Source organism: Centruroides vittatus, unplaced genomic scaffold, assembly GCF_030686945.1.
Source record: "Centruroides vittatus isolate TY-2023 unplaced genomic scaffold, ASM3068694v2 scaffold_1014, whole genome shotgun sequence".
NCBI lineage: Eukaryota > Metazoa > Arthropoda > Arachnida > Scorpiones > Buthidae > Centruroides > Centruroides vittatus.
Genome location: NW_027122665.1, coordinates 488,814 through 516,152, shown reverse-complemented (window position 1 = coordinate 516,152; position 27,339 = coordinate 488,814). Strand labels below are relative to the sequence as shown.

Here is a 27,339-nt window from a genome sequence, read left to right as displayed (position 1 = left end):
ATATTTATTTTTAAATGATGTAAACGTAAAATTAGACTAACCTGTCACAATAACATTGATGTCGTCCAACTTCAAATTTGGTCTAGAAATAGTAAAAACGGACGGTTGTTTTACCGGAACCATTCTTAAGCCGTCGCCCGATATAACAACTTGGTTAGTATTCAGTGTTTCTTTATGTAATAAAGATTCTGTGCTTTGGTTATTATCAACTGTCCTAAACTGATGCATAATATGGCTGTCTTGTTTAACGTTCGTCGACATGTTATCAACGTGACTAGGATTATACGGGAGATTAGCAAATTCTTCTCCGGAAAATCTCTGCCTACTCTTTTGCTTGGTTCCAAATTCCCCTTGCGTTCTTGATAAATTTTTCTGATAATAGTTTTCTTTCACTTTATTTTTCGTTAGTTCTGTATGATCGTGATGCAAATGTTCAAATTTTTCATTGGTTGTGCTTTGAAAGCGACTACCTTGTTCTCTCAGTGATGAACTTTGGGTTGTAACATCTACCGAAACCGGTTTTTTGGGAGTAGGAGGAGGAGGTTTGAACGATCTTGTCTCGTCTTTCCGCGCCATTAGTTTATTATTAACAAGTTCCGCCCGTTGATGAAAAGACAGCTCTTCGTGATCAATCTGTTCTAACGAGGATGAAGATAACGATTTTGAAGATTTACTTAAATTTTTAGAATCGTATTGTTCGTTGTTTTTTTCTTCTTCCCAGTAAGAAGTAATAAATTTTGATGATTTTGGCATTTGATTATTAAACGATAAGCTGCTGTTTACTATTTCGGCTCTTTGTTGAAATGATAAATCGTCATCATTGTCAGCATTTCTAAGAGATAATTTTGACGAAATACTATGACTACTTCTAATGTTTGAAGCATCACTCATTGTATTAATGTGATCAATTTTATGTTGTAGAGAAGATACAAAGTGGTTTTCTTTATTAAAACTTGAAAAATTTTCTAAGCCAGAAGACATCACGCTGTGATGTAAATTCTTTTTTGTTTCAAAATCGGTCTGATTTCCTTCAATTTCTCTATTTAATATTGTTAAATTATCACTTATTCTTAATATGAAAGGTGAACCTGAATGAAAATAAAATTAGAATTTATTAAATGTAATAAAAATAAAATAAAATAATTCTTCAATCTGATAAATGTGGTTAATACACTTGAAACCAAGATAAACTAGCAATTTTAAAACAAAAGTGATAATTATTACTTTAACATATCCAAATCAAATTGAATTATTTTCATATAAATTTAAGAATTTTTCGATTATTATTATTTAAAATAAAATTTCAATTTGTAATCATTGCAATTTTGCCCAAACTTTTTAAGAATCCATTGAACACTCACTAAAAACTGCACCAATTGGCAAAAATTAGAAACCAAGTTAAAAATGGATGAAGCAAATGGTAACACTCAATAAGAACTTATTTAATCATTTATTAAGAACAATAAAAAAAGTACACTGTCATAAAATGACAATTTAAAAAGGATACAGAAATCGACAAAAGGTTTTTTATCACATATAAATTTCTAATACAATGTAACTTCCAATACTATTCAACTCTACCAACACCGGGAATATACTACAATCATAATACAACAAAAATGAACCTGTTATCGGTGTGTATCTTGCAAAAAAAATGGTTTCACAAACGTTTTCAAACTCTACGAAGTTCTTCAGGTGGAAATGGAATATTCGAAAAATAGAACAAATTTCAAATCGAAAAAATTCACCGAATTCTGCTGCGACAGGCATGCGCCGTTATGGGTGTTAGTTATTATCGATACTTGTCCAAAAAGAGTTGCCAGGCCGGTGAAAGGTTGAGCTCTTCTTTTTGGTTGATGCATTTATTTGTATGGCTCATTTTATATATAGCCATAGCTTCTAACCATTTTATATGGTCTGGGTGGGGCATGGTTGCGATGATTTTCATTTTATTGAACTCTGCCTCGATGTCTTGGTTAGATGCATATATACTTACGGCCGTGGTGAGCCTTGTGTTGCAGGTCCGCTTGGTGTCCTTTTAACCTGGTCATTAATGAGCGCTTAGTGGAACCAACGTAGATGAGTTCTTTTTGCCATCTGTTATCCATTAGGGGGATAGAGTATATGCTGTATATCCTGTTGAAGTCTGAGGGTCTTTCCCATTTTTTAGGATGTCGGTTATTGTAGGACCTCTTCTATATTCTATATATTATCTGCACTTGTTGTTTCTTGGCTATTTCTCCATACACATCTCTAATATAAGGGTTGAAGGTGATTGGGAGTCTTGTTTGCTCATTTTGGTTGCTGCTGGCCATTGCCTGTACTGTGGGAGTGCTCCTTTGACAATGTTGTCTGATAATACGGTGTATTGAGAAAGGGTACCCATGCTCCGTTGCGACTTTCTTAAGATAATTCTATTCAGATCCAGAGCTTGTGTTGTGGAGGAGTGGGAGATTGCTCTTTTTACTAGGGTTTTAAATGCAGCTGCTTTATATGGAATATTCTTTCGAATATTCCATTTCCACCTGAAGAACTTCGTAGAGTTCGAAAACGTTTGTGAAACCGTTTTTTTTTTTTTTTTTTTGCAAGATACACACCGGTAACAGGTTCGTTTTTGTTGTATTATGAATATAACCTCCGTTATCTGATATTGGATAATGCAAAGTCCCATTTATTATGAAGTCATTTTCCAGTCCTGCAAGCAAAGATAGGGATTTTAACGTAAAGCTGTTCAGTTAATATGTAATACAAAGTGTATTTTGGTTTCCAGAATAAGGGGGGGTCATGCTGTTTGGGTTGATTAATACAAAGATAATAGTTGGTACTGTAAGTACTGTAGGACATTGTGAGTCTGAACTATGCAAAGACTGAGCTTTACTTTGACATTGTTGTAGTGTTTCTTATTATCTGCAGCCATGCACAAGTCTCATGTGCTTTTTTTGTTTAGGGGAAAGACCTTGTTAGGGTCTTTGTGAGTAATTGGAAATGGCAAAATGTCAGTGCATGTTGCCATTTCCAATAGTTATTACTTATTGGAGTTTGGTTAATGTAAACCTCATTATTAAGAAGTCTGTATTTTTTAGTCCCCCAAATTTCATAATAAAGAGGTTATACCATACTATTTTCTGCAGAATTTAAGTAGAAATGTCAGAAGAAGAATGGAATTTAAGAGAAATCAAACATTATATCAATTCCTTGAGTATGATAAAGAAAACTATAGTTATATGTTAAGAATTAGAGTTTATTAAGTCAAGTTGGTACTGTATGTACTGTACCAACTTGAATTAATACACTTAAATTCTGTGATAGTCACGCGAGTGTACAATAGTCTACGAGAGGTAGTACAAAAAAATAACAACAAAAATTTATTTCTTTTCATCTGATTAGCAATATACAGGATTCTTTCGGATTCCAACTCTTAGTGTTATACAATATCCAAAACCAGGGCGAGGAATTGAACAAATACAGATCAAAAGAACGTGCTCGCGGCAAATAATAACAGATTTGTAATCTTATGACTAACTTACACTAAATTATAAACTAAAAAGGAAAGAAAGAATAGAAAGAAGTTTTAGTATGATAGAGGAGGTTATAAGGAATATCCGGGTTCTCTGTTTGGTATTGATGCTCTTTTGGGAACCACTCTAAATCGTTTCTCGATGATCTTTTTCAAATGTCTTTGAAGATTCTCCTTATACAAGGGATATTTCTCTCTCTCTCTCTCTCTCTCTCTCTCTCTTTACGTTAGCGGAGTCCTTTCTCTTTCTGTAGGCTGCCTTCGTCTCTCTTTGTCTTTCTAGACAACAAGCAGGAGCATAACTTTCGCACGTCTACCTTCACCGAGAGTCCGACCCAAGAATGAACCTTCTTATCGTTCTAGTAGCCTCAGGGCCTTCACTTCCCATTGTTAATGTGGTTCGTGGAAAGGGTTACCCCACCCACAGGAAGGAATGTTAATAGAAAATTCGATAAAACAAAAGGAAGAACAAAGAAGAAAGAAAACTTAAAACTAAACTTATATCTAATATATACATTAATATGGTGTATTGCCACAAACTTAAACAAAACAACTGACTACAATTGGCTATGAAGAGATTGTTGCATTCCATACACTCGTAATTTGCATGTGTATTGACAGGTTCCATACCTTAGCTCAACCAAATCAAGAATAAAAATAAGAATAAGAATCAGTTCTTTTTTATACTTTTCATATTGCCAATCTCAACGTTTCCTCAATGGTGGTGTCACCTGCCACCAAATCTTCATTAGTTTCAACCTTCTTGATGAAGATTGAAACCAAAATGCTTTTCAATACATCATCCAATTCTTGGCAGTTTATATTTTTTGGAGGAATTCCAAGTTGAGAAGAGACAGAAACATATTGAGCCAAATATGAGATATAATTGTAAAACAATTGTATTTCATCTCAAGAGAAGTTTCTTCATACAGAAAATTAGACTACTAAAGAATCATTTCTGTCTGAAAGTACGATGATAGTAATAGTAAGACTTTACCTGATAGTATAGAAGAAAACTCATTCATACAGGAAGAGAATCCAACCATAGAATAACTCTAAATCAAATCATTCACATACTAACCATGTATCAATGGGCATCTGCGACAACTTTTCCAAGGGGACAAAGGATACACTCCCACTATTATAATTATTGTTTAAAATTCATCTCAGCTTATAAGACATAAGTTATTGTATTACTGAGTAAGGCATAACAATTTCCAACATTCCTTAAAGAATTATAAAGTTCTAATTTCCAAATTCCCTTGCCCTTGATTAAAAGGGTTGATCCAGTGGGGCAAATGACCTGTTTGCCCCCAATCTACACTATCAGCACTACATGTACATAAAAAGATCCTAATCTAGAACAGAACAAAGCATTAAGCAGAAGAAAAATTACTCAAATTAACAGTTATTTTAATAACTGTAAAAAATATTTTTAATCTATCATTAACATTATATATATATATATATTTAGTATTTTAATATTAATTAAATGTAAAAAATTATAACTAACCTTTTACTTCTAAATTATTAAATAAAATATGGATTTCATATTTTCCACTGTACACAGGAGTAAAAGAAATGTGATAAATTCCATTTCCTCTCTCGTCGACTTCGTGCGGAATGCTAAGTCCATCTTTTTTTATATTCACTTTTACTTTGCCCCATCCTGCATTACTTGCGTCGCACTTAAAAGTAACTTCTTTATCGGATGAACCCTTCTCAAAACCGGAAACCTAAAAGATGAAGTTACTGTTTATAAACTGCATATCGTCATAATTAAAATCTTGAAATGTATTTTATAAATAGTTTTTCATAATTACTTTAACTTGTAAGGGATCGTAAACGAAACAAGTAAAAGGACTTCCTTGAATGTGTTCACCCGAGTATGTGACGAAAATTTTCCATTCTCCTACAAATTAATAAAATTATTTAATATTATAATTTTAATTATAAAAATGTTAATTTAAATTTATTTCAAACTTTTGTAACAGTGGCCCCATGGAAAGAGTTAAGTGTGAATTACATGTGAAATTATGGAAACAAAGTGTGCGTTAATATAAAATAATAATAATAATAATAATAATGCTACTGTGAATCTGTATATAAATTGTCGGTTAATGTTACCCTAGGTATCGAATATGGTGGCGCTTCCGGTAATCTCGATGGCGTGAGTGTTTAGAAGTGATTTCTAGATGGCGCATGTCGTACTGATGGTAAAATAAAATTCTTCATTAAAAATGACCAATAATATAGGGTCTACAGAGTGATGTATAGATACAACAGTGACCTAAGTGATATTGTGAAAACTTCTAGTACTGTGTGTTGTTGGGATTGGATCCTACAAGAAAACATCAGCATCAAGTTTTTAAAGAACATGTTTTTAATGTCATATCACCAATCATTTTTAACAAAGAATTTTATTTTATCTTCAAGTTGTTAACTGTCTCTGGCTGGAATTTAAAAAAGGATAAAGATTTAAATTGACTCAAAAATGCTTGTTTGATCGTTATTATTTAAAGATGTAAATTATCCTTGGAACAATAAGATTTATTCAATCAAAAAGAACTTAATTCAACCATCCACCTAGGAAAGTATGCAAGAGAAATCTGGGGAGGAGCTGAAGAAGACTTCAAGAGGACAATAGAAGTCCTCATCCTTGCTGTCAAATGGTCCTTGGTTGTCCTTCTGTAAAATGAAATTCCCAAGCTTACTGTAAAGAGTCTTCAAAATCCGACAAAGTCTTCAACCTTTCCAATCCACCAACCAGAGAAATGTCTTTAAATTGTGAGTCAACTTACCAGAATTAAACACTAATAACTTAACAGAATTAAACAAACAATGCAACACTTGTTTGAATCATACAAGTGTCTATGTCTGGAAACATCTTGAATTCTCTCTTTCTCTCTCAATATATGATAAATAAATTGGCATTGGCTTAAAGTGTATATTCAGAAATTTATTTGTAAATAATGTATAGAAATAAATTAAATATTGTTCATTACAATCTTCTGAACAATCATCCTCTTATCTATGTACAAAGGTGAAATTTTCACCTGTACACAGATTGAGTTTGTTAATTCTCTGAAAAAATTGACTGTTATCCTTATGTAAACAAAAAAGCAATTTTGACTTAATATAGGAGCTCTCTTATTTAAATATTTACATATTAAAATTAAGAAATTTAATATTTCCGCTTTTTTTCTATCTAATTTTATAGAATACACTTAATGTAATTACTTTGTGACTTTCCTGTACTAATAGCAAGAACTGAATGATAACATCAAGCGAGGATAAATAAGTAATATTATAATTAGTGAAAATTACAGTTTTATTAACTCTGACATCACAAGAACATGTTAAAACAATTAAAAATTGTAAACTTCAAAGATTTATTAATTAATAGTAATTCATCTATGGGTCTAATGATTGCCTGATGTTTTTTGTAGTACTATCTTTAATAGCAATTAGAGTATAATTGAAATTGAAATAAGAAATTCCCACAATTCAAACTACTGAACTGCAAAATATTAGCACTCAAATGTTTAAAATACTGTTTAAGACTGATAAAAACTATGCATTATCATTAAAACCAAATTATGTTTTGAGATGTGCTAATTCTGACATAACTGTAAATGAATAACAATAATAAGCAAATTCTACACTGAGTGTGTGTGTGTGTGTGTGTGTGTGCGTGCAAACATGCAGGCTCATTTATAGAATGATATCTTATTAACGATGTGTACATTTTAGAGAAAAAAAACATACTATGCAATATCATATGACATAAATAAAACTATGAGCTTGCTACAAAGGTCCTCTTAGTGTTACAGGATGTTACAGGACCATACAGGATCCAAAATATCAGAGATAATTTACAAAATCAATTAAAATAAAATAAATAATTGATTCATACAGCTCTATTTTTACTTAAGTGACAAAATACATCTGTTTAATCACATGTTAATTATATTTTATTTGAATATATAATACTACATACAGTAAAACTTAAAAACAGAATCTCTAGAGAATAAATTCTTGCCTAACCAAAGAATAAATGTCAAAGCAGAACAGTTTGTTATATAAATACTATTTTAAGCAAGAAAGCCGTAACACAAAAACAAAACATTTTAGAAATCAATTGCATAACAAACTGAATAAAACAGAATATTTCTTCATAACAGTAGCTGAAATTTGTATGGCCGGTCCTTTTGTATGGATCAGAAACGTGGACCCTCCGAAAGACAGAGGAGTTGATGTTGGCGAGGACCGAGATGCGAATGCTGAGATGGTTGTCCGGTATTTCGCTCAGGGAGAGAAGGAGAAGTGAAGAGATCAGGAGAGAACTTGGGGTTGAATGTATTTTGGACAGGATAACTAAATCTCGATTGAGGTGGGTTGGACATATGCTGAGAAGAGGAGAGGATGATATGGCAAGGAGGGCTTTTGACCTGAGAGTGGAGGGGAAGAGAAGTAGAGGAAGACAGCGAAAGCGATGGGTGGATGTGGTGGAGGAGGATATGAAAATGGTAGGACTGGAGAAAGGGGACGCTTTGGATAGAGAAAAGTGGCAACGCAAGATCCAGGAGGCCTACCCCTGTAAAGGGACAAAGGCAGCAAAGTAGTAGTAGTAGTAGTAGCTGAAATTTAAATTATATTAATGCTGTAATGTGAAGGTTAAGATCGTGGCCAACTTCTTGATAATAAAAGCTACAGTCTATCTTTTTTGCTTTGTTAAAATACTACTTTCGTTCTTGAAACTAGACAAAATTCAGTACTACAATTACTGACATGGGGAATAACAAAAATTAATTCCTAATAGTAATTATTCTTTTAGAAATTATATGATAAGGTGACCAGATGTCCCCAATATCCCAGGACTGTCCTTGGTTTTGCCTGTTTTTAATATTTGATTATAGAATAAATTTTCATATAGAGCAGTTTTAGTAACACATGTAGTGATCCATCACTTAATGTAACCGTATTTCTCTCCACATTACGGATGATAGACTTTTTTTTGTCGGGTTGTATTTTTTGTATAATTCGTATAATTTTGTATAATTTGTTTTTGTATTCGCGTCCGTTTTTGTTTGTGTCGGGTGTTCACCTTTTGGGTAAACTCACGGGTCTCTCATTGGTTATGTGAAAGTTGACGTATGCAAGTTATGACGTCAACAATGGTATAAAAGGGAGGAGCTTCACTAGAGACGAGACCTTTTTGTTGGCCTTCGGAATGAACTCGTCGGAGATTGTCGTGTACGATAAGAAGAAGATTGGAGAATGTTTGAATGTGTGAAGCAATCCACTTTCATCCAAGTCCTGCCTGAAGACACGTGTATGAATTGGGTAGATATTCCTTATTAACTACAAAAGGACACATGTAAGACTGTTTTGTTAAGGTTTTCGATTTGTGGTGTTATAAAATTCTTGTTACCCCACAGAGAGGTAATAGAATAGTTTGTAAATCTATGTTCATGTTATTTAGAATTTTGTATGTATATAAATAAGCCTGCAGGGTCCAGGAATAAATCTTTGTTAATACCTCACTGTATGAGAATGTGTGAAGTCCTTGTTTTTCTTTATATTGTATCGCCTGTTTCCCAATCATGTACCATGTATACCCAGGTATATCAGGATCTTAACACACATCACTATTATATCATCCATTTATAGATAAATAAATAAATTTTAAAAAATAATTAAAAATTCAATCAGTTTCAGACCCCATTTTCACAGATTCTGAAATGTGTTTCTGGTTGGATCACAAACAATATGGTCCACCTATATAAGAGTAACTTTCAAATAAATTTTAAAACTTTTATGTCAGTCCGATGTGACAATAGTTAATGAATTAAAGATGTTGGATGCTGCTGACTAGCAAGTGACAATAGCAAGTAATCTTTGTGACTAAGGCAATTAAACACTATAAAAATTCAGTACTCAGAGTCTGTGGGTACTGAGTTTTATAGTTTTTATTCCTTTATGCACAACTTATATGTCGCCCACTAGTGACTAAATGGATAAAACTGAATACTGAACACTGATAGTTGGTCATGGGTACGCACCTCACCAACAGTGGCCATGTGGAGTTTTCTAGGTTTTCTTTGCATTTGTAATATCTAAATAGAAGCTAGTTTCCCATAGAAATTCTTTTCAAGAGTTATCCCGTTGGCAGATCACCCAAGTGTTGCATTGCCATGTAAAAACAAACAAACCACATACATGTTGATGTTTTCATTATGTTTTGAAAGCATATAACACTTATGTTGAAGAAGAAGATGAGTTTAGAAATACTTACGGTGGAGAAACAATTCTAAATTCAATTCTGACATCTTTTTCAACTTTTCTCTTTTTCTGCATTAATAAAAACACAACCCTCTGAAAAATGGAAGCCTGCCAAAATGGAAATTTCTAGCCAGTATCCATCCAGCTCCATTTTAGACACATATTACGTATGTACAGTACAGTACAGTACATATATATTTATACAAAAGCTTAAAAATTAAACAGCATCACAATTACAAAAAGTGTGATAAAATATATTAGCTTTTTATAGTTTTGAAAATCATGTAATTGCAATAATAAACTGTGTCATTGAAAGTTCAAAAAATCGGATTTGTGATTGCAGAACGTTTGTTAGAAAATGTCAACGATTCCGAAATTTTGTTACATTAGGAAACGCTTGTATTTCATTGTATTTTAACTATTAAAGAAGCTAGTGTTGCCTGTTATTGTATAAATTTCTCAATTGGCTATTACTGGCATTCTATACAAATTTAAAAACAAATATGCATATCTATCTTGAGGAAACCGTGTTTTGTATTTTCGTTTCTTTTCTTTTCTTTCGAAGACACAATGTAGTGACGTAAACTTAAACACTGGGCGAATTTTTCATCCTTTTTATCCTTTTTATCCCAACCGAATAAAAAGGATGAAAAATTCGCCCAGTGTTTAAGTTTACGTCACTACATTGTGTCTTCGAAAGAAAAGAAAAGAAATATGCATATACTATACAAAGAAATGAGGTTACAGCCATGTATATTCATTTATATAAAATGGCTCCACATGTTCAGTATTTGCCGAATGCCATGCAAACATTTTGTCAGTATCAAGTAGTGTGGGCAATTTACTTGTGACTAATAGTTGGTATTCACCATTTCCCACTCCTTGTCAGTATATTGTGCCAAATCAAAGGGGACGAATAGGCAATTATTCGGCAATTGGCAAATACCGAACATGTGGACTGCCTTGAGGCAAATATCAGTTGTATAAAACTCATTTAGATATGTTTAAACAGGTGTATCTAATTGTAAAACAGAATGATAATTGACAAAATAATGCATAATTTAATTATTTTCAAAAGATTTTGAATAATGGAATTTATTAATATTTTTTTGTTGTTATTTATATTACATGGCATGATTTGAATACTGATTGATGGAGCAAGGTATGGCATTTCAGAACAAAATTTTTTTCGTTTTATTTAGGGGAATAAGTTGTTCCAAATGCATGTCTTGCCCCGACAGCATAAACTGAAGTGACGGCTCTGATAATTATTTTAATCAAATGCCATATTTTCCTGTTAAATCTAATAAATTTAACAGGAAAATACGAAAATTAAATAAGTTTTCTAAGTTTAATAAATGACGTAAATGAAAAATATAAAAAGTTACCAATTTCGTCGGGAGTAAAAGTTGCCGTATAGGCACCGTCATTCACACCAATGGGGCAATGCTTATTTTTTCCACTTGGTGCTATGGCTTCTACGTCTATTTTTCCTCCTCCGGCACCATTTGAATTTATCTGAAAATAACAATATTATAATTTTTTTTAATGTAAAACATTTCTTATGCATTGTTTGAAACTGAATTATTTGAATTCTTTGAAATATGAAATTGGAAATTAAATTTTTTAAAATATTTAAATTAACTTACAAAGTTTAATTTCTAAAGTATAGGATGGACAATTTATCATGAATATGAATCATTAAACTTTAATAATCCACCTAAATACAGTGGAAACTCAATTACCTGAATCTCTGAATTATTTGAAATGGTTAAAAAATCCTGTATGTAAAAATGTGCAGCACTGTACAGTACATACCACAGAGTATAACACATAGAGATCAAACTCTTCACATATCTGGAAACCATTGTGTCATTCGCTGATTAGTGCCATGAAACTAAGTTATATATGTAACATTATGTTAAATTTCGACTAGTGTAAGTTAATTTACCTTCAAATAAAAGCAACTGCATTACAGTATTTATTGTTAACAAAACTTTAAATGCACAGTGCTTGATGTACCCAAAACACAAAAAAACAAACATGTTTTTGAATTATCTGAAATTCTGTTTATCTGAAAGACCCCCTAGACCCATAAAGTTCGGATAATCTAGTTTCCGCATTATTCAGAATCATTAGAAGTAGAGTTAATCCAACTGCTAAAGAAGCCAGCATCCAATGCTAAACATTGTCCAACAATGGTCTTTTTCCATCTCCAAGACATTGGATATTTATTTCCAAATTTGAAATTCTCTTTGAATAGAATAATTAAATTGATATGACAAAACTGAAAATTTTATGTTGGTGCCAAGAATCTATGGATAATTAACATCAGAAGAAAAAAGTACCAATTATAATTCAAATCATAACGTTAGTTACTTAAATCTGATTAATATTAATTAATTATTTATTTATTAATGTCAAGAGCATTCAACAAACCAAACTGAATAATTATAGTGAGAATAATTGAATGTAAAATCCTTCAAATATATGAATACATCTATGAAAGGTTCATGCATTACCACAGCTCATACATCAATTAATATTACCGTATGTTACGGACTATAAGACGCACCTGAATTTTGGAGGCAATTTTTCGAAGAAAAAAGTGCGTCTTATAGTCCGTAAAACACGGTAGTGAAGCTTAGGTAATAGATTTTACATTTATGTTTTGCCTGTTCTTAACATTTTTCTACACCCTAGATATATTTTAACTATCAAGAATTTTTTCAGAAGTGTAAACTGCACATGACATTTCAATGAGTAATGCAAGATGACTGATAACAATTATATCATCTATCACTTGTATCAATATCATTTATGTCACTATCATAATACACAATATATCTGACTAACAGCAATATGATCTTTGAAAACAAATAATTCTAATTCCTATTTTAATTTTTATATTGCTAAAACACAAGTTTTTCAACTCTGTTAAGTTTGTCAATGTAACAGTTTGGCTAAAAATAGTTTGATTTATTTGCTTACTCGCCAACATGAAATATTTGAGTACGAGCGAACTTCTTATAAAAAATAAAATGATACAATCAAAGGAGACTTCAAGTATGTTACCAATGAAATATTTTATGGCCTAAGGGGTCATCCCAATCCATTGTCTGATTGGTTAATTTAAATGCCATCTGACTATTTTTAAAGATGTTTATTATTTTAAAGAACAGTACTTTCTTGTATCTTACTATCAATTATTCCTTAAATTTTTTAATTATTATTAGAGTTATTTAATTAATATATGTAATAATATAAGTAATGTTTGGATACAAAATTATTATAAACTGCAACAAAGATGAGAAGAGCATCGTAAAGTGACGTAAAACTTTGCATTAGACCATCAAAGTAAATATGTAATATCTATATGACTATTTCACTGATTATAAATATATTCAATGAAAATAAATGAATTTATATGACTTTCATTGACTAATTAATGACTAAATATTTAAATTATTCAATTGCCAACTGTATTAATCTTATTTTATTTTGAGAAATGTCTTCAAGTTCTGTCAGTATAAAAACCTTTCAGGATCCAATAGAACTGTTGATATTGTGTTAATCATGTAGACTGATGCCAGATAACAGTCCACATTGGCATGCCCCTTGATCTTAATTAACTCTGTATGTCTTCTTTCTGTGTGTCTCAGTTTGTAATCTGTCGGCCATGTTCATAACCACATACTCGTAATGAATGACCTCTATGGCTAATGAAATATTTGTGATATATGTAATCAGAGTAATCATTCATTTTATGGACCTTACACCTCGTCATTGTGTTTTTGATAATTTATTTGTAACATAAAACTCGATAATTTCATTTTTTTCTTCTTCCAAATGTAATAATTTCATACTCCAAAGCCTATTTCATTATTTAATTTTCCCATTTATGTCAAACTAGCAGGTAAGCCCGGCATTTCCCAAGCAAAAAGTAAGTATAAACATTAAGATTATTTTGTATTTCTAACCCTTCTATTATATTATAGTATTTAATTTATATAACTACAGATGTTATCTTACGTAAGGATTTATCACACTGAGTGACTAATCTAACACATTTTAAAAATTCTTTAAACTGTGTATGGTAGAGGAGGAAAATTTTTAAAGTGTGTGATCAATCCTTACATAAGATAATACTTGTAGTTATATAAATCAAATACTGATATAACAAATATTAAAATATAAACCATATAAAGAGTTTGGTTATTTTAGCCTACCATTGTCATGTTTATCACAATAGCCAGATGGTATGAAATGGCACAATTTTATTGGTCAAGTAGACAGTAATAAAAATATAATATATTAAATTTTTTAAGATATCATATTTTTTCTAATGTTAGCTCTAACAAACTGTTCCATTCACAGCCGAATATCAAATGGTAATCTGCAAATGAATCAAATTTTGCAAAAAATGAACTAAATATTTAAACTCGGCACCCTTGAAAACCACTTAAAACATATTTTGTGCTTGCTGGTAACTTTGTATTGTGTAATTTTCCTATTCATTCCTTAATCTCAAAAATGGGAAAAGTATGATATACAGGGGCAAAACACTATTACACTCCAAGTAGGCAAGTGCTACGTGCTACCTGTCACAGTAATAGCATAATGGCACATCTATTTCCTGCTATAACATTGTCACAGTAATTCAGTGAATATAATGTCTATTTTGAAAAATAGACATTATATTCACTGAATAGACATTACCTTTTTTGTAAGAATTTTATTTAGTTAATTATTTTTGTTAAATTTTTTCCAATAGATGGTCCTACATGTAAAGTCAGCAATCAAATGTAGACAGAAATTAATTGATATGTAGAAATCCAATCAATAATTTGAGGTGGAAGGTACAACATTATCTAAGTTAGAAGTATTTGAATGTAACTGCTGAGTTTTGTAGCAAATCAGTCAAACAGCCTAGACATGCATAGTGAACAAACAAACAAGGTATTTACATTCTGTCATTGTCATTTTATTAAAATGTAATCTAATAATTTTTCTCATGTATTACAATTTGATTTTTTTCTGTTATGTATTTTGAGTTCGATAAAATGCCAGAACATGTGTAAAAAAATCCTGCAACAAGTTGCTTAACTTTTCCAGTGAAAAATATTTATGTTTAAGAAACACTAAGATACATTAGCACAAAGTTAAAATTGAAGTGCCATATGTTATGAATTTTTATTAAAAAATAACTTTTATATTATTACTTAATATTAAAAATAGTTTAAAAACTTAATTTTGAAGGTAGAGATGAGCATTTTAAAAAATTATGAATGCCAATAACAAGTGAAATTGTCCTTAAATCCAACTCGACTCCCCACCCCTCAACATTTAACCACCAAAATTTAATAGCAACAATGCTCCTAATATACAAGTTACCACACCAAACCTTTTTATTAATCTTTACCCCATCCATCCTGAGTTATTAAATAAAATAGATGCCAATACACAGATACGCATACCCAAACACACTGAATTTTTTTCTCTGTTATTTTAAGTTCAGGACTTCAGTCTATAATTAATGTCAAATGTTACTGATTCACAAATTGAACAGTACAGATCAAGTTCTTTCAGATTTATTTTAATTTTATATAATTATTTAAAATTAAAATTAATACTTAAAAACTATAATATTTAACTTAATAAATTAAATTTTTTTTAAAATTATTTTACAGCAACAGTTATCAATTTGCAATAAACTTACCAAGACTTCGACAATTGAACCGAGGGCACAAGGATCGATTCCCGAGAACAGGATTTTGGAAATGTCGGGTTGCACGCAAATTTTAAGTGGACAGCAACTAATCATTTCTTCTTCACAATAAACAATTAACTAGAAAATACAAACAAAAAATGTACTGTACATATAAAAATTATAATTTATAGTAGTAAAATTTCAGTACCAAAAAGGAAAATGTGTCAAATTATGAAACTCAAGGAAAGGTAGATATGCCTGAGATAATAAGTAAATGATCAAAATAAATGCAAGAGATACTAAGTAGGAACATTCATTTAATAATAAATATGCGCACAAAGCACAACAATACACATTGCTATACACCACAGTAAACAATCAACAGCATTGCCAATCATTACTCAAAGTATTTCGTGACATGTAGATAACCTGGGCATACAAAACATTTCTTCCGAGTAAAAGTAAGGCTTCTTAAGACTTATTAAAGTTACCAAAAACAAAGTGAAAGAGAAAAATACGTTCTACAGAAGATTTTTATGTAAGAGATTAAAGAATAAAAGAGTTCTAGAGATAAATAAATGCAAAAGCAAAAAACACAAAGCTTTTATTTATTATTTTTGCAAGATCTCTATAACATACTTATTTCAGCATCTACTACATTTCTATACATTCTACGAAAGCAAATATTTTGTAGTTAATCACAGTTTCTACTGTCCTACTGTCGGTACACATTACTTAAGTTTTGGGACTTGGTTCGACGAGGACAGATGTCACAAAAGTGTAATTGTTCAGGAGAGCCTAAAAACTACTTTTTATGATATAATTATTAGCCTATTGCAATTGGACATCCTATCTTTGAGAATAAGTTAAAAATCGTAATGGTTACAATTTGGACATGCACTTTCAAAGAATTAGATACAGCTTATTCATAGAATACTAAAGCCACAAAATAATCAATTCTGTGAAAAATATGACATATACACTTAGTGAATCATGCTCCAGAATTAGATTATAAAGATATCAGCTTTAGTTTTCAAAGCATACAGGAATATTCTAGATCTTAAAGATCCGGAATTGTATTCAAAGGTGTGTTTTTTTTTCAAGTATTTAAATATTATTCTGGTTTGGATTCTATTAATCTTAAAGGTCAAAAAAACAAATACTTTTATTAAAATTATTTTTAAATTTTTAATTAAATTAATTAAAATTAATATTCTTTTATAAAAAACTTCTTTGGTTTATTCAGGGATGGGCAAGAAAGAGTTCAGTGGGAGCCAAAATGTAGGTTTTGCAAAATGCATGGGAGCCGCAGTTCTGTACTTTTTTATTCTGTACTGCAGTTTTCTACCACGATTTTATTATATAATATAAATATAATATAAAACAAATATTGAATTTTTTAAATAAACATATTTTCACAAAATTGTGGAAATAAAATTGTAAAAATAATAATAAAAAGCAGAAATTAACACTTTCAGCAAGAGCCGCACGTAACTCAAAAAGAGCCGCATGCGGCTCTCGGAACCGCATTTGCCCATGTCCGGTTTATATAAACATTTTCATCAATCATTTTATAAACTTGCATCACTTTTTTCTCTGGACAATCAATAAAATCCTTTTCATTTTTATAAGGAATTTTTATAAGAAAACAATAACATTTTTACAAAAAACTTTCATTTCTTAAAAAGAAAAGTAAGGAATCATAGTGTTAAGTCTATCAAAAACAGATTATATTGAACTCATCTTATACTTAAGACAAGATTTTTGCAAACAAGATAAAAACATTGTTGCAAAATTACTTAAATTAAATCAGCTAACAGCAAACTAAATTTTCTAAAGATTGGAGTCTTAAAGCTTTATTATGAAATAACAGACATAATTTATAACAAAGCATATTAAATTACCAAAAAATTTAATCGTCTATAATAGGAATTTTTTACTGATGAAATGCATTGCAATTACTATAAACAACTTAATTTTGTGGCCATAACAGCTGATAATTTACAAATATAATTAAATTTTTTTAAAAAGAGTTAAATTTTCACTCTTTCTTAAATTATTTCATATTAAAATAAGCATTTAACAAATTATTTATATGAGTTAAACTTTACAACTCAAACATTTTAAAGTCATTAGAAAAATCTACAAGCCTAATCATGAGAATATTTTATTACCCAGTGCATCTACAGTGGGTGATCGATTAACAAACATTTAATGAACAAATCGGATAACAAACACTTTCGCGAAAGATTTTTATGTTCGGATTACGAACACCTCACAGAACAAACACAAGAAGCAACGTAAAATAATGAATACCGATTGGTCTTCCCTTGTCTTCGGGCAACAATTCGAAACTTTTCGGAGCACGGGAGGTGTCGACATCAACGCTCAACCCAATATATACTAATCAGATAGTATTCCTCCGAACTTTAAACTCTCCCTTGTAATTCCAGCCTTTTATTTTTCTGACAGAAACAATTCTTTTATAGTATTTGCAAGACTGTCAGGCGAGCACTCGGCATTGGTTTTTATTTTCGAAAAGTGAGAGTATAATAGCAAAGGTAGAGAGTGGACAGAAGATGTCTGATGTTGCTGGGCAGTATGGCTTGAACAAGTCTACAGTAGGCTGCAGTTCAATCTTATCTAAGAAAGATACAGTACAATGAAGAAGATTCAAGCAGCTTAAGGAGTAACAAAAATCACATCTGAGAAATAAAGAACATTGAAGAGCTCATAATGGAACCTAAAACTGATCTGACGATAGACAAATGCCAAGAACTCTTGAATGAAGAACACCAAGAACCTCGGCAAGATATGTTTTCTTCTGAAAAAGATGATTAATGCCAATATCTGCTATTAAAAATCTTTTGAAAAAGTGGGAGGATGTCAGAACAACGGTTTTAGATTGACATCCAAACCAGGTTGAGGTTAATAGACTTAGGGATGTCTACAATTACAATGCTATTAAATACTTCTGAAAAATCCTAAAGAAGAGAGAAAAGCAATGGACATTAGACAGATTCTTTAACCTCCACAAATGAAAAAAACATGACTAATAAAAATGCGAGACTGTGTATATGTATTTTTATTATTACATATAAATAAACGTAGTAAAAAAGTATATATTTTTTTATTTTTTGGAGTTTTCAGAACGAATTAATCAAATTCTCATAAAAACCTATGGTAAATTGATAATCAGTTAACGAACAATTCAGATAGCAAACAAAGTCTTGGAACGGATTATGTTTCTTAACCCAGTGTTCCACAACTGGTTTGCTGTCACAAGGTGAAAGGTGTGACGTGAACTTTTACATATTCTAGCTTTATTTATGTATTTTTATCACATTTGTTGTGTTTCTTATGCTTGTATTCCATTCTCTGCCACAGCACTGATGAAATAAGATGATGTTTGTTTATTCTTTATTACAAACCATGCATTTTTGAGGATTCTAAAAAATTAAATGTAAAATAAATTTGCTCACAGGTGTTGATGTCTGTTTAATAATAATAATAATAATAATAATAATAATAGGTTAGTGGCACTACATAATTCTATTAATAGTATCATATCATACGTTTTTGAGGGAAGTAACATTTTGGTGTGTCATGTTAAGTCATAGGTGTGCCGCAAGTAGGAAAAGGTTGTGGAACACTGCATTAACCGATCATCCACTGTATTACTAAATGAATTAAATATTATTAAAATTATAGCTTATTTACAGTAAAATTTTTAAAACTCAATAAACTGTTTGAAACATTAAAAAATTCTAACAGATTAATTACTTAGAATCAAATTATTCTCCTATAACTTCTATCTACTTAGAAGTAACGTTAATTAGATTTGTTATTTTCGCAGTTTCAAAAAGAGAATTCCTTTCTTTCTGATTTAATATTTCATTATGCTGGGATGTAAAAGCCCATACACTACAGCCATTTTTTATACTTTTATTATTAAATTATTTATAAAAATTAATTTTATTTTTAGTCTTTCTACCCTGTGAGCAGTAAAAGGTGCTTTTTCAAGTGCATTGTTGGTTTGGCTAGGCCTACAATGAGATGCCTGAGTGGTAAGGAATAAGGTCACTCATGAAAATTTCTTAGTCGCTTCTCTGGATTCAATTATGGGCTGAGAATAGAAGCCTATGCTGGACCAGAGCATAGGCTGACACCTTAACTGCCTCAGCCAGCTGTCTAGCTGATATTTTTTCAATTATAAATAATTTGTATTGTACATTTCTTTATAAAAACTTGCTCTGTAAAGGTAAAACTAATTTTTTCTTAATGTTAAAATCTTCTATACTCTATAATTTTTGTTTTATATATTTTTTGCTCTTTTCTACATAAAACGTTTCCCTGATTAAATAACAAAATTGTAAACTGTATATCTGACTCCTCCTATTAAGGCTGTTTCACATTATCATTTTTTACAAAGTCAAAATTTGTAAAATTGCTTTTAAAAACAATTTTCTTCTTATTATATAAGATTCGCCGACTTTAAAGGGGGATACAATTAATCCCGCGTCACTGACACCAGTGTAAGATTTGGACTAGTGTAGACTGTGCTTAAATATCTCGCGTCAGGATGAGCTTAAGGGAACCCGTGTATGTGGGCGGTTGCGAAGGAGACAAATGATGACAAAAGTAATGTTCAAAATAACCACTCAGTCAGTGTAACGTAACACAAAGTTTATATTTACAATAGAAATGTACAAAATAATACAAATTAGAGTTACAATTAATTATGCACAAACACTAATCCACACGACAACCGACTCTATCCGTACAAGTTCGTCGGAAAAACTCCTTACGACCTTCATAAACAGATTTTTAATTAACAACACCTCCGAGTCAGGAGCAAGTTCGTACCAAAACCACTGGAGTTCACTTTCTCCAGATTTCCGTAACGTCCGACGAGAGAGATAGAACTTCGATAACAACGGTCCCAACCCGATCCGATCCTATCCTATCCGATCTTCCCAATACGATCCTGGTTCCCACCAAGACTACTGCTTATATAGCGGTCGGCGTTTAAATCCTCCGCCAATCAAATTCGAATGTTTCCACAACGTCTGGCCAACGGTCACTTTCCGCCAGCCAATCGTCCGTCTATCGTCGATTTGAAACTCAACGGTTCTTCTAACGGATCTTTCTAACAGTCCATTCTAACGGTTCTTCCATTATGAAAGTTTGTTATATTAAAACAGGGCGGGAATCGCTTGCCTAGGCAATTCCATACCCTACAACAAGTGTTTACATGCGGAAAACTGTTTATTTGGATGAATACATGCTTACATCGGTTAGGTTATTCCAAATCTTGGTGATCTTCAGAACGTGAGAGTTCAGCAGGTAGATCTATCCAGTCCCTGGCGGTGACACACCTAAAGTTCCAAGTGATGACACTACACACACTGTCTTAATCCACAAGAGGCATGTCCGTCATTCTGAAAAGAACTCCTCTTTTGACCTTGAAGTCCCAGTTTTTATATGTTTTTCTTGTGTACTATCCACCTTGCGGATTGGTCCCTCGTTTCTTTCCTCACTTCCCGATTGGTCTCCCCTTTGTTTTCAAGCGCAAAATGAGACCATGTCGGGTCGCGGGAAAGGTCCGATTCAAGGTGTCTATTTGACACCCTTTGTCGACTATGCTCCAAGATTGTTGATAGAACCACAAAACCTGCACTCATAATTTAATCCGTTGTTTGCAATTGATGTCATTTTGGAATTCTAACGATCACGCGATATTTTTCTATCTCTCCAATTTTTCCCTTTTTCTGAAATTGTTTTCCTAAGTTCAATTTTTTTCTTTGAATACTTGTGTCAAACTTATACCTCTTTATGAGTGCGTGTGTCAGAGTTCTACCTTTGGACTGAACATTAACAGCTCGTTTAACACGCGTTGACATCATCCCGAGACTCGTTGTTTACATTTTTCGTTACATTGTTTTGATCAAGGGTTTTTTTTCCTCTCTCTTATATAATTTATCGTTATTTTTTTCACAACAGGATTCTGCATTTTTTTGCAATTTCGGACCTCGTCTGGGTCCTCAATTATTATTCTTAAATTTACTTTCTGCGGCAGTTAGCCAACTAGCAGTCTAATTCCTTAATAATAATAGTGTCCTTGTAATTACATTTCATTAGTAAAATCATAAATTGCACATTGATTAGGTTAAAATTTGGAAAGATCAACTCAGCTGTTTGGAAATGCCAAGCTGAACTGTGAAATTGGACCAGAGCTGAAAGCTAAGCTGATGTAGGATGTGTTGCGGCAAAGTCCATTTTTGAAATTAAATTGAATCTATAATAACAACAGATACATAGACAGTTTGTTGGATATGTTTTCATTTATCTGTTGTTAAGCAAGAGCATTCAGATAAAAACTACTCAAACATTAAGCAATTAAACTATAAACAATTTTTAGATTAAGAAAATTATGAAATATTTTAAAGTGATACAAATAACAACAGTCACTTCTAGCAAAACATTTACAGTACAGTCCCAATAATTTAAAGTGGCAGGCCCAAGATGACCTCAAATTATACAAAACTCATAATATGGACACCTGTGCAGAAGTGAGCCATAAGCTGATCTCAACTGGAGTCCAACAGAGCTGAGCCGACCATCAAAATCTGAGCTGTAGCTCAGCTCATTTCATAGAACTCTCGTTGAGGCTTCGAATATATTTGAGATGTATAAATTTTAACCTTACTCCGTATGAAAGCATCACTTAAAATAATTTATTAAAAATATTTAATAATTAAACTTACTTCATGAATTCCAACTTCGGTAGCCATAAATGTACCTGTTCCTCCTGATTTATTCAAGTTTAAATGGCACTCTGTTTTACCAGAGGGACTGTGAATTTCTGCTCTTATTCTTTTTATATCAATATTTTTCTCTAAGTAATTAATTTTGAAGTGTGCCTAAAATATAAATTTTCATAAATAATAACTAAAATTAGAATCTTTTAATGAATATTAATTTAAAATGTATAAAAAAAAACAAATATTACATATATTATTACGGAAAATACTAGATTTATTCTAAAAAACAGTGCACTGTCAATAGCTTTTTCACATTAAAGATGCATTGTTTATTAGAGAGCAACTATTACTTCTATTCTTTGGAATTTTGCGTAACTGATAATGAGATAAATCCGATAACTTTCTTCACTTTATTATTATTCAAAGAACAATGCAACACTGAACACACTTTATTTCAACATATGATAAGAGTGACAATGCTAAATGGAATGTGCAATTTTTCAGTTTATAATATGCCTTATCTTTCTCCAATAGACAGCACACTTACTATTACAGGAGGATGTTTATTAGAAAAAATACATGAAAAAATATGACTTTTTATTACGACTGTGTATCTGTTCTGATAGTCAAAAGAAAAGTAATATCTTTGGTCTAATTATAAATAAAAATGATGAAATGGAAGAATGATTAGATTATTACAGTGAATAGATTAAGTGGATAAAAGAAGAATTTATAATATTAAAGCAATAATCAATTATGAAAGAATTAAGCATAAATTTACAGGAAATGCAAGACATTTAAAGGATGATACAAAAATCACACAGAAGATATATACAGCCGAGATCATTTCAAAGTTGACATAGCCTGTTTTCTGAACTTTTGAGTTTATCATCATCTTATCAATATGCAAAAATTAAATTAACCTTAATTTTACTTTTAAGACTTAATTTTTTATTAAATCCATCAAAAAATTTTGAAGAAAATATTATGTACATTTTACAAATTGTAAATTTGTGTTGTATGGCAAAACCATTTCAAAGTTGACATGAAATAAAACACCTTTGGCCTGAATTACATGAAAAGTTGACTTTGCATACTGTTAATTAATTTACGAAAGATATCCTGCCCAATTTCTGGCCAAATCTTAAATAATTCTTCTTTGTACAACAATAAAGACTTTCTATGGCTACGAGGAATACAGCAGTCTAATTTGTCCCACAGATGTTCTATTAAATTTAAGTCTGGTGACTGTGGTGGTCATTCAAGAACTTTGATATCATTTTCATTGAAATATTTTTTCAGAAGCAATGCTGTACGTTTGGGATCATTGTGTTGTTTTAAGACAAATTTATTTTCAGTTCTCATTTTCCTTGCTGATGCCATTAAATTGTCTTTAAGTATCTGTTTGTAATCTACTGCTTTTGTGCAATCGTGAATTTGAACGATATTGCCCACTTTGAACCCCGAAAAACACCACCAAACCATTATGTAAGGCGAGTGTTTTATTGTTCCTACAGTTTTATTTTTATCGAATACTTGATTTTTCTTTCTCCAAACAAATTTCTGTCTTTTAGCATCCTGCAACTCTTGTTTTAACTCATCACTCCTAATAACATGCTTCCAAAACTCTAGGGGCACAAATTTTTTGGCAAAAACTAGACTTTTCTTCTGATTCACTGCTGAAATCATTGGTTTTCTACGAGCCACTCTTCCATGCAGACTTTTTTTATTTATTCTTCTCTTAATAGTTGAAACACAAGCGTAAGCTCTTCTTTTATTTCTTTAGCTGTTATAAAAAAGTTTTTGGTGGTCACATGGAAAATTGTGGCATTTTCTCTTGATGTTGTGGCCTTAGGGCAGTGCCTCCATGGTAAATTTCTCGCTGTATTGTTATTTAAATATTTGACCACTATTTTTCCGACTCCTTGCGATATTTGATGCTTTTTTACAATAATAGAAGGAGAATCGCCATTTTTTCCACTCATGTACAATCTGCACTCTTTCTTCAAGACTCGATTCTCTCTTCATTAACATACTTTCTTATTGATACTAAAAAACTATTTAATTGGCAACTCCGGAATTAAATTTTGTGTTATAACCAATTTGAAATTAATTTCTTACTGTATTTACAATGTTTTCTTTATTGTCAACTTTCAATTGATACAACAATATTTTACTTGTTGCTCTTCAATTGTTTATTGGTGAAACAAACTAATTAGTTTTCTATTGTTTTACACCAATTAACAAGGCTATAGCAATATGCAGAGTAGTTAACAGATCAGAAATGCATTTTTTTTCCTTAAAATGTTAAAAAAAAACAATTTTTTCAGTTGTCAACTTTGAAATGATCTTGACTGTACATAAGATATATGAACATAGAGATTTTTTAAAAACTTTTTGCCCTGTGGGCACTAAGAGGGCCTAATTTTAGCAAACTTATTATAGGCTCGGCAGGCCCACAATGGGGCAGCCGGGTGCTGAGGGATGGAGCTCAACATATCCAGATGGACCAGTGGGCTAACATCTTAGCAACTCGGCCATCTGGCCACCTTCATGGAGATGTCTAAAGTAACGACAAACAGTGCCTTAGACGAAACAATAACAATTAAGAGGAATGTACATTTGAATTAGCCTACTTAGAAAATCTTCAATGAAGATTTTATTGCTAAGCAATAATAAAGAAAAGCATTAAGTAATTTTCAATAAATATAAAATATAAGTAACTTACTTGCTTATTAATATAAACATTATTTAAATCAGTTCCTGTCACAGTAACTTTATCTTTCGGATGTTTACGAGGTTTTATCCACTGGAATCGTGCTACATATGCCATAACTCCCAAATATTCAATGTCTGGATCGGCTAATTGTTTTGCTTTTAAAAGTGGCTCCACTCCCAAATAAATGCCACCATTAATTCCTTTAAATAAATAAAAAAAATGCTACTGAAATTATATGTAAACATTGAATTCAAATTAATTTATAAGCAATAATTTAAGAAAAACATTAAAAACTTTGTAATTAAAAGTCAAAATCATCATGAGCAATTTAGTAATCTAAAAAAATGTAAAATTATATCATTAGCTAATCATTAATTGTTATAAAATTATAAGAAACTAAGAATATTTATCCAGCTCAATTGAAATACCATTCTAAACCATGTATATGCAATCAGAATTGTACATATCCAAAAGTAAACAAGAAAATATCCAAAAGAATCATGCATCTAAGAGCGATTCTTCTCAAGGTATTTGTTTCCAAAGTTTAGTTATTAAAGCACATCTCTTATGGATTATGTATACCCAAAAGAGGTGTACTGAGTTTCCTGTGGACCATAACAGGTATGAAATGAAGTTCTTAAGGATTAAAAATAATTTACAGTGGCTCAGAATGAAAAATGACTTGAAACATACCATATATTAGATTATAGATTATGAGTACCGTGGATTATTTGAGCAGAGGTTCTCCACCATAATCTTTACACAAATGTCTTTCTTGCATCTCTTATTGTATTCTATAATGCATGAATATTATCTGTGTGTGTTGATCGTGTTTTCACTACATTGCACATTCCAACAATTACAATTTTGATCACAGATACCAAGAAACAGATAGTAAAATAAAATGTATATATAAGAAATATCTGCATTAATATTTCATTAACTTTTTATTGCAGGATCAACAACAACAACCAGTCAAATATCAATTTATTTTTACTTCAAAAATCAAACAAAAGCTATTCAAATATGTTATTAATGATTTTAGCCTTATCTCTGACAGTTCAAGTATATTTTTCAATGGTTAATGTAACCCTTGGTGCCAAGATGGCGGCTCGTCTGATTCCAGCAAGGAAACAGTGGAACGCACGTTCTAACCTAACCTAACCTATTCTAATAAATTACCATAATTATTAGCAACCAAATTATTAAAATAGGTTAGGTTAGGTTAGAACGTGTGTCCCACTGTTTCCTTGCTGGAATCAGAGATGAGGCGCCATCTTGGCACCAAGAGTTACATTAACTTTTGGGTTAATATATCTCTTAGTTCTGTTCCATTGCTATCTTAATAATAGTATATTTGTTCAATTATAAACTTTCAAAAACATATTTTTGTTAGCTAAGAAAATTTGTAAACTAGCTATTTTTATAATCTGCATTGTGTGTGTGTGTGTATATATATATATATTATGTGTTATTGAACACTTACTATCCTATACGTTCATCAGTATCAATAATTCGAGAGGCTTAAACAAAATATCAAATACCATACCTATAATGTTTCTTTACACGGATAAGGTTTATAAGGTTATTTTCTCTACAGATTCTACAGATTACATTTAACAATTTCTGCTTAATTTGTCAACATTATTAGCAAGATTCTGGTATTTCATTTGAGAAATTAAAAATTAGGGACATTTATTTAGGTTTCAGATATCGGAGTACTTTAGACCACTAGAAAATTGGCAGCATACATGCTATTAAATGAATGTTTGAAATCACTGTACAAAACAGATGAACAAACAAAAGCATTATTTGTTTGTAATCATTAGTTTAGCATAGTGTTTCTCAACCATTCTGCAATAATGGGACAGGTAGTCCACAGGCAGACTTAAATTAATAAAGATTAAAATTTTGTTCAATGATGATTCATTTTTAATAATTAATTAAATGAAGTAAATTGTTTCCATATGTATTCAAAATATGCTTTTAGATTTATTATGTTATAAATGACACAGTATGTCCCAAATGTTTGTAATACCCATACAGATTTTAAAAAATTATGCCTACATAACTTAGTGGTTCGTAGAATTTTTTCAGATATTTCACTCCTTCTTGGACTTAAAAACATTGAGAGACACTGGTTTAGCATAATGTAATGGTGGAAAAAGTTACTAAAGCTTGTTAATCTGACTTTTTTTCACGAGCAAGAAAACTGCAATAATAAAACGAAAATCTTGGAATAGAAAATTTCTTAGAATTCAAGCAATCTCAATATAATTTCAATCACAGTTTCAGTCACAACCTATACAGAAATTTTGGGATACATCCCACAAAAGTGCCATTT

At 31.1% G+C, this 27,339-nt stretch overlaps 1 protein-coding gene across 1 annotated transcript in view; it reads right to left on the bottom strand.

Annotated features, from left to right (window-relative positions):
• Positions 1 to 27,339, bottom strand: part of jbug (filamin-type immunoglobulin domains fbug) — an 86,008-nt gene that overhangs the window by 44,911 nt on the left and 13,758 nt on the right. Inside the window, 7 exon segments of the mRNA XM_067283595.1 lie at positions 42 to 1,088; positions 5,031 to 5,253; positions 5,341 to 5,429; positions 11,191 to 11,320; positions 15,522 to 15,650; positions 22,280 to 22,435; positions 25,005 to 25,195. Of these exon segments, the coding sequence (XP_067139696.1) occupies positions 42 to 1,088; positions 5,031 to 5,253; positions 5,341 to 5,429; positions 11,191 to 11,320; positions 15,522 to 15,650; positions 22,280 to 22,435; positions 25,005 to 25,195 (1,965 nt within the window).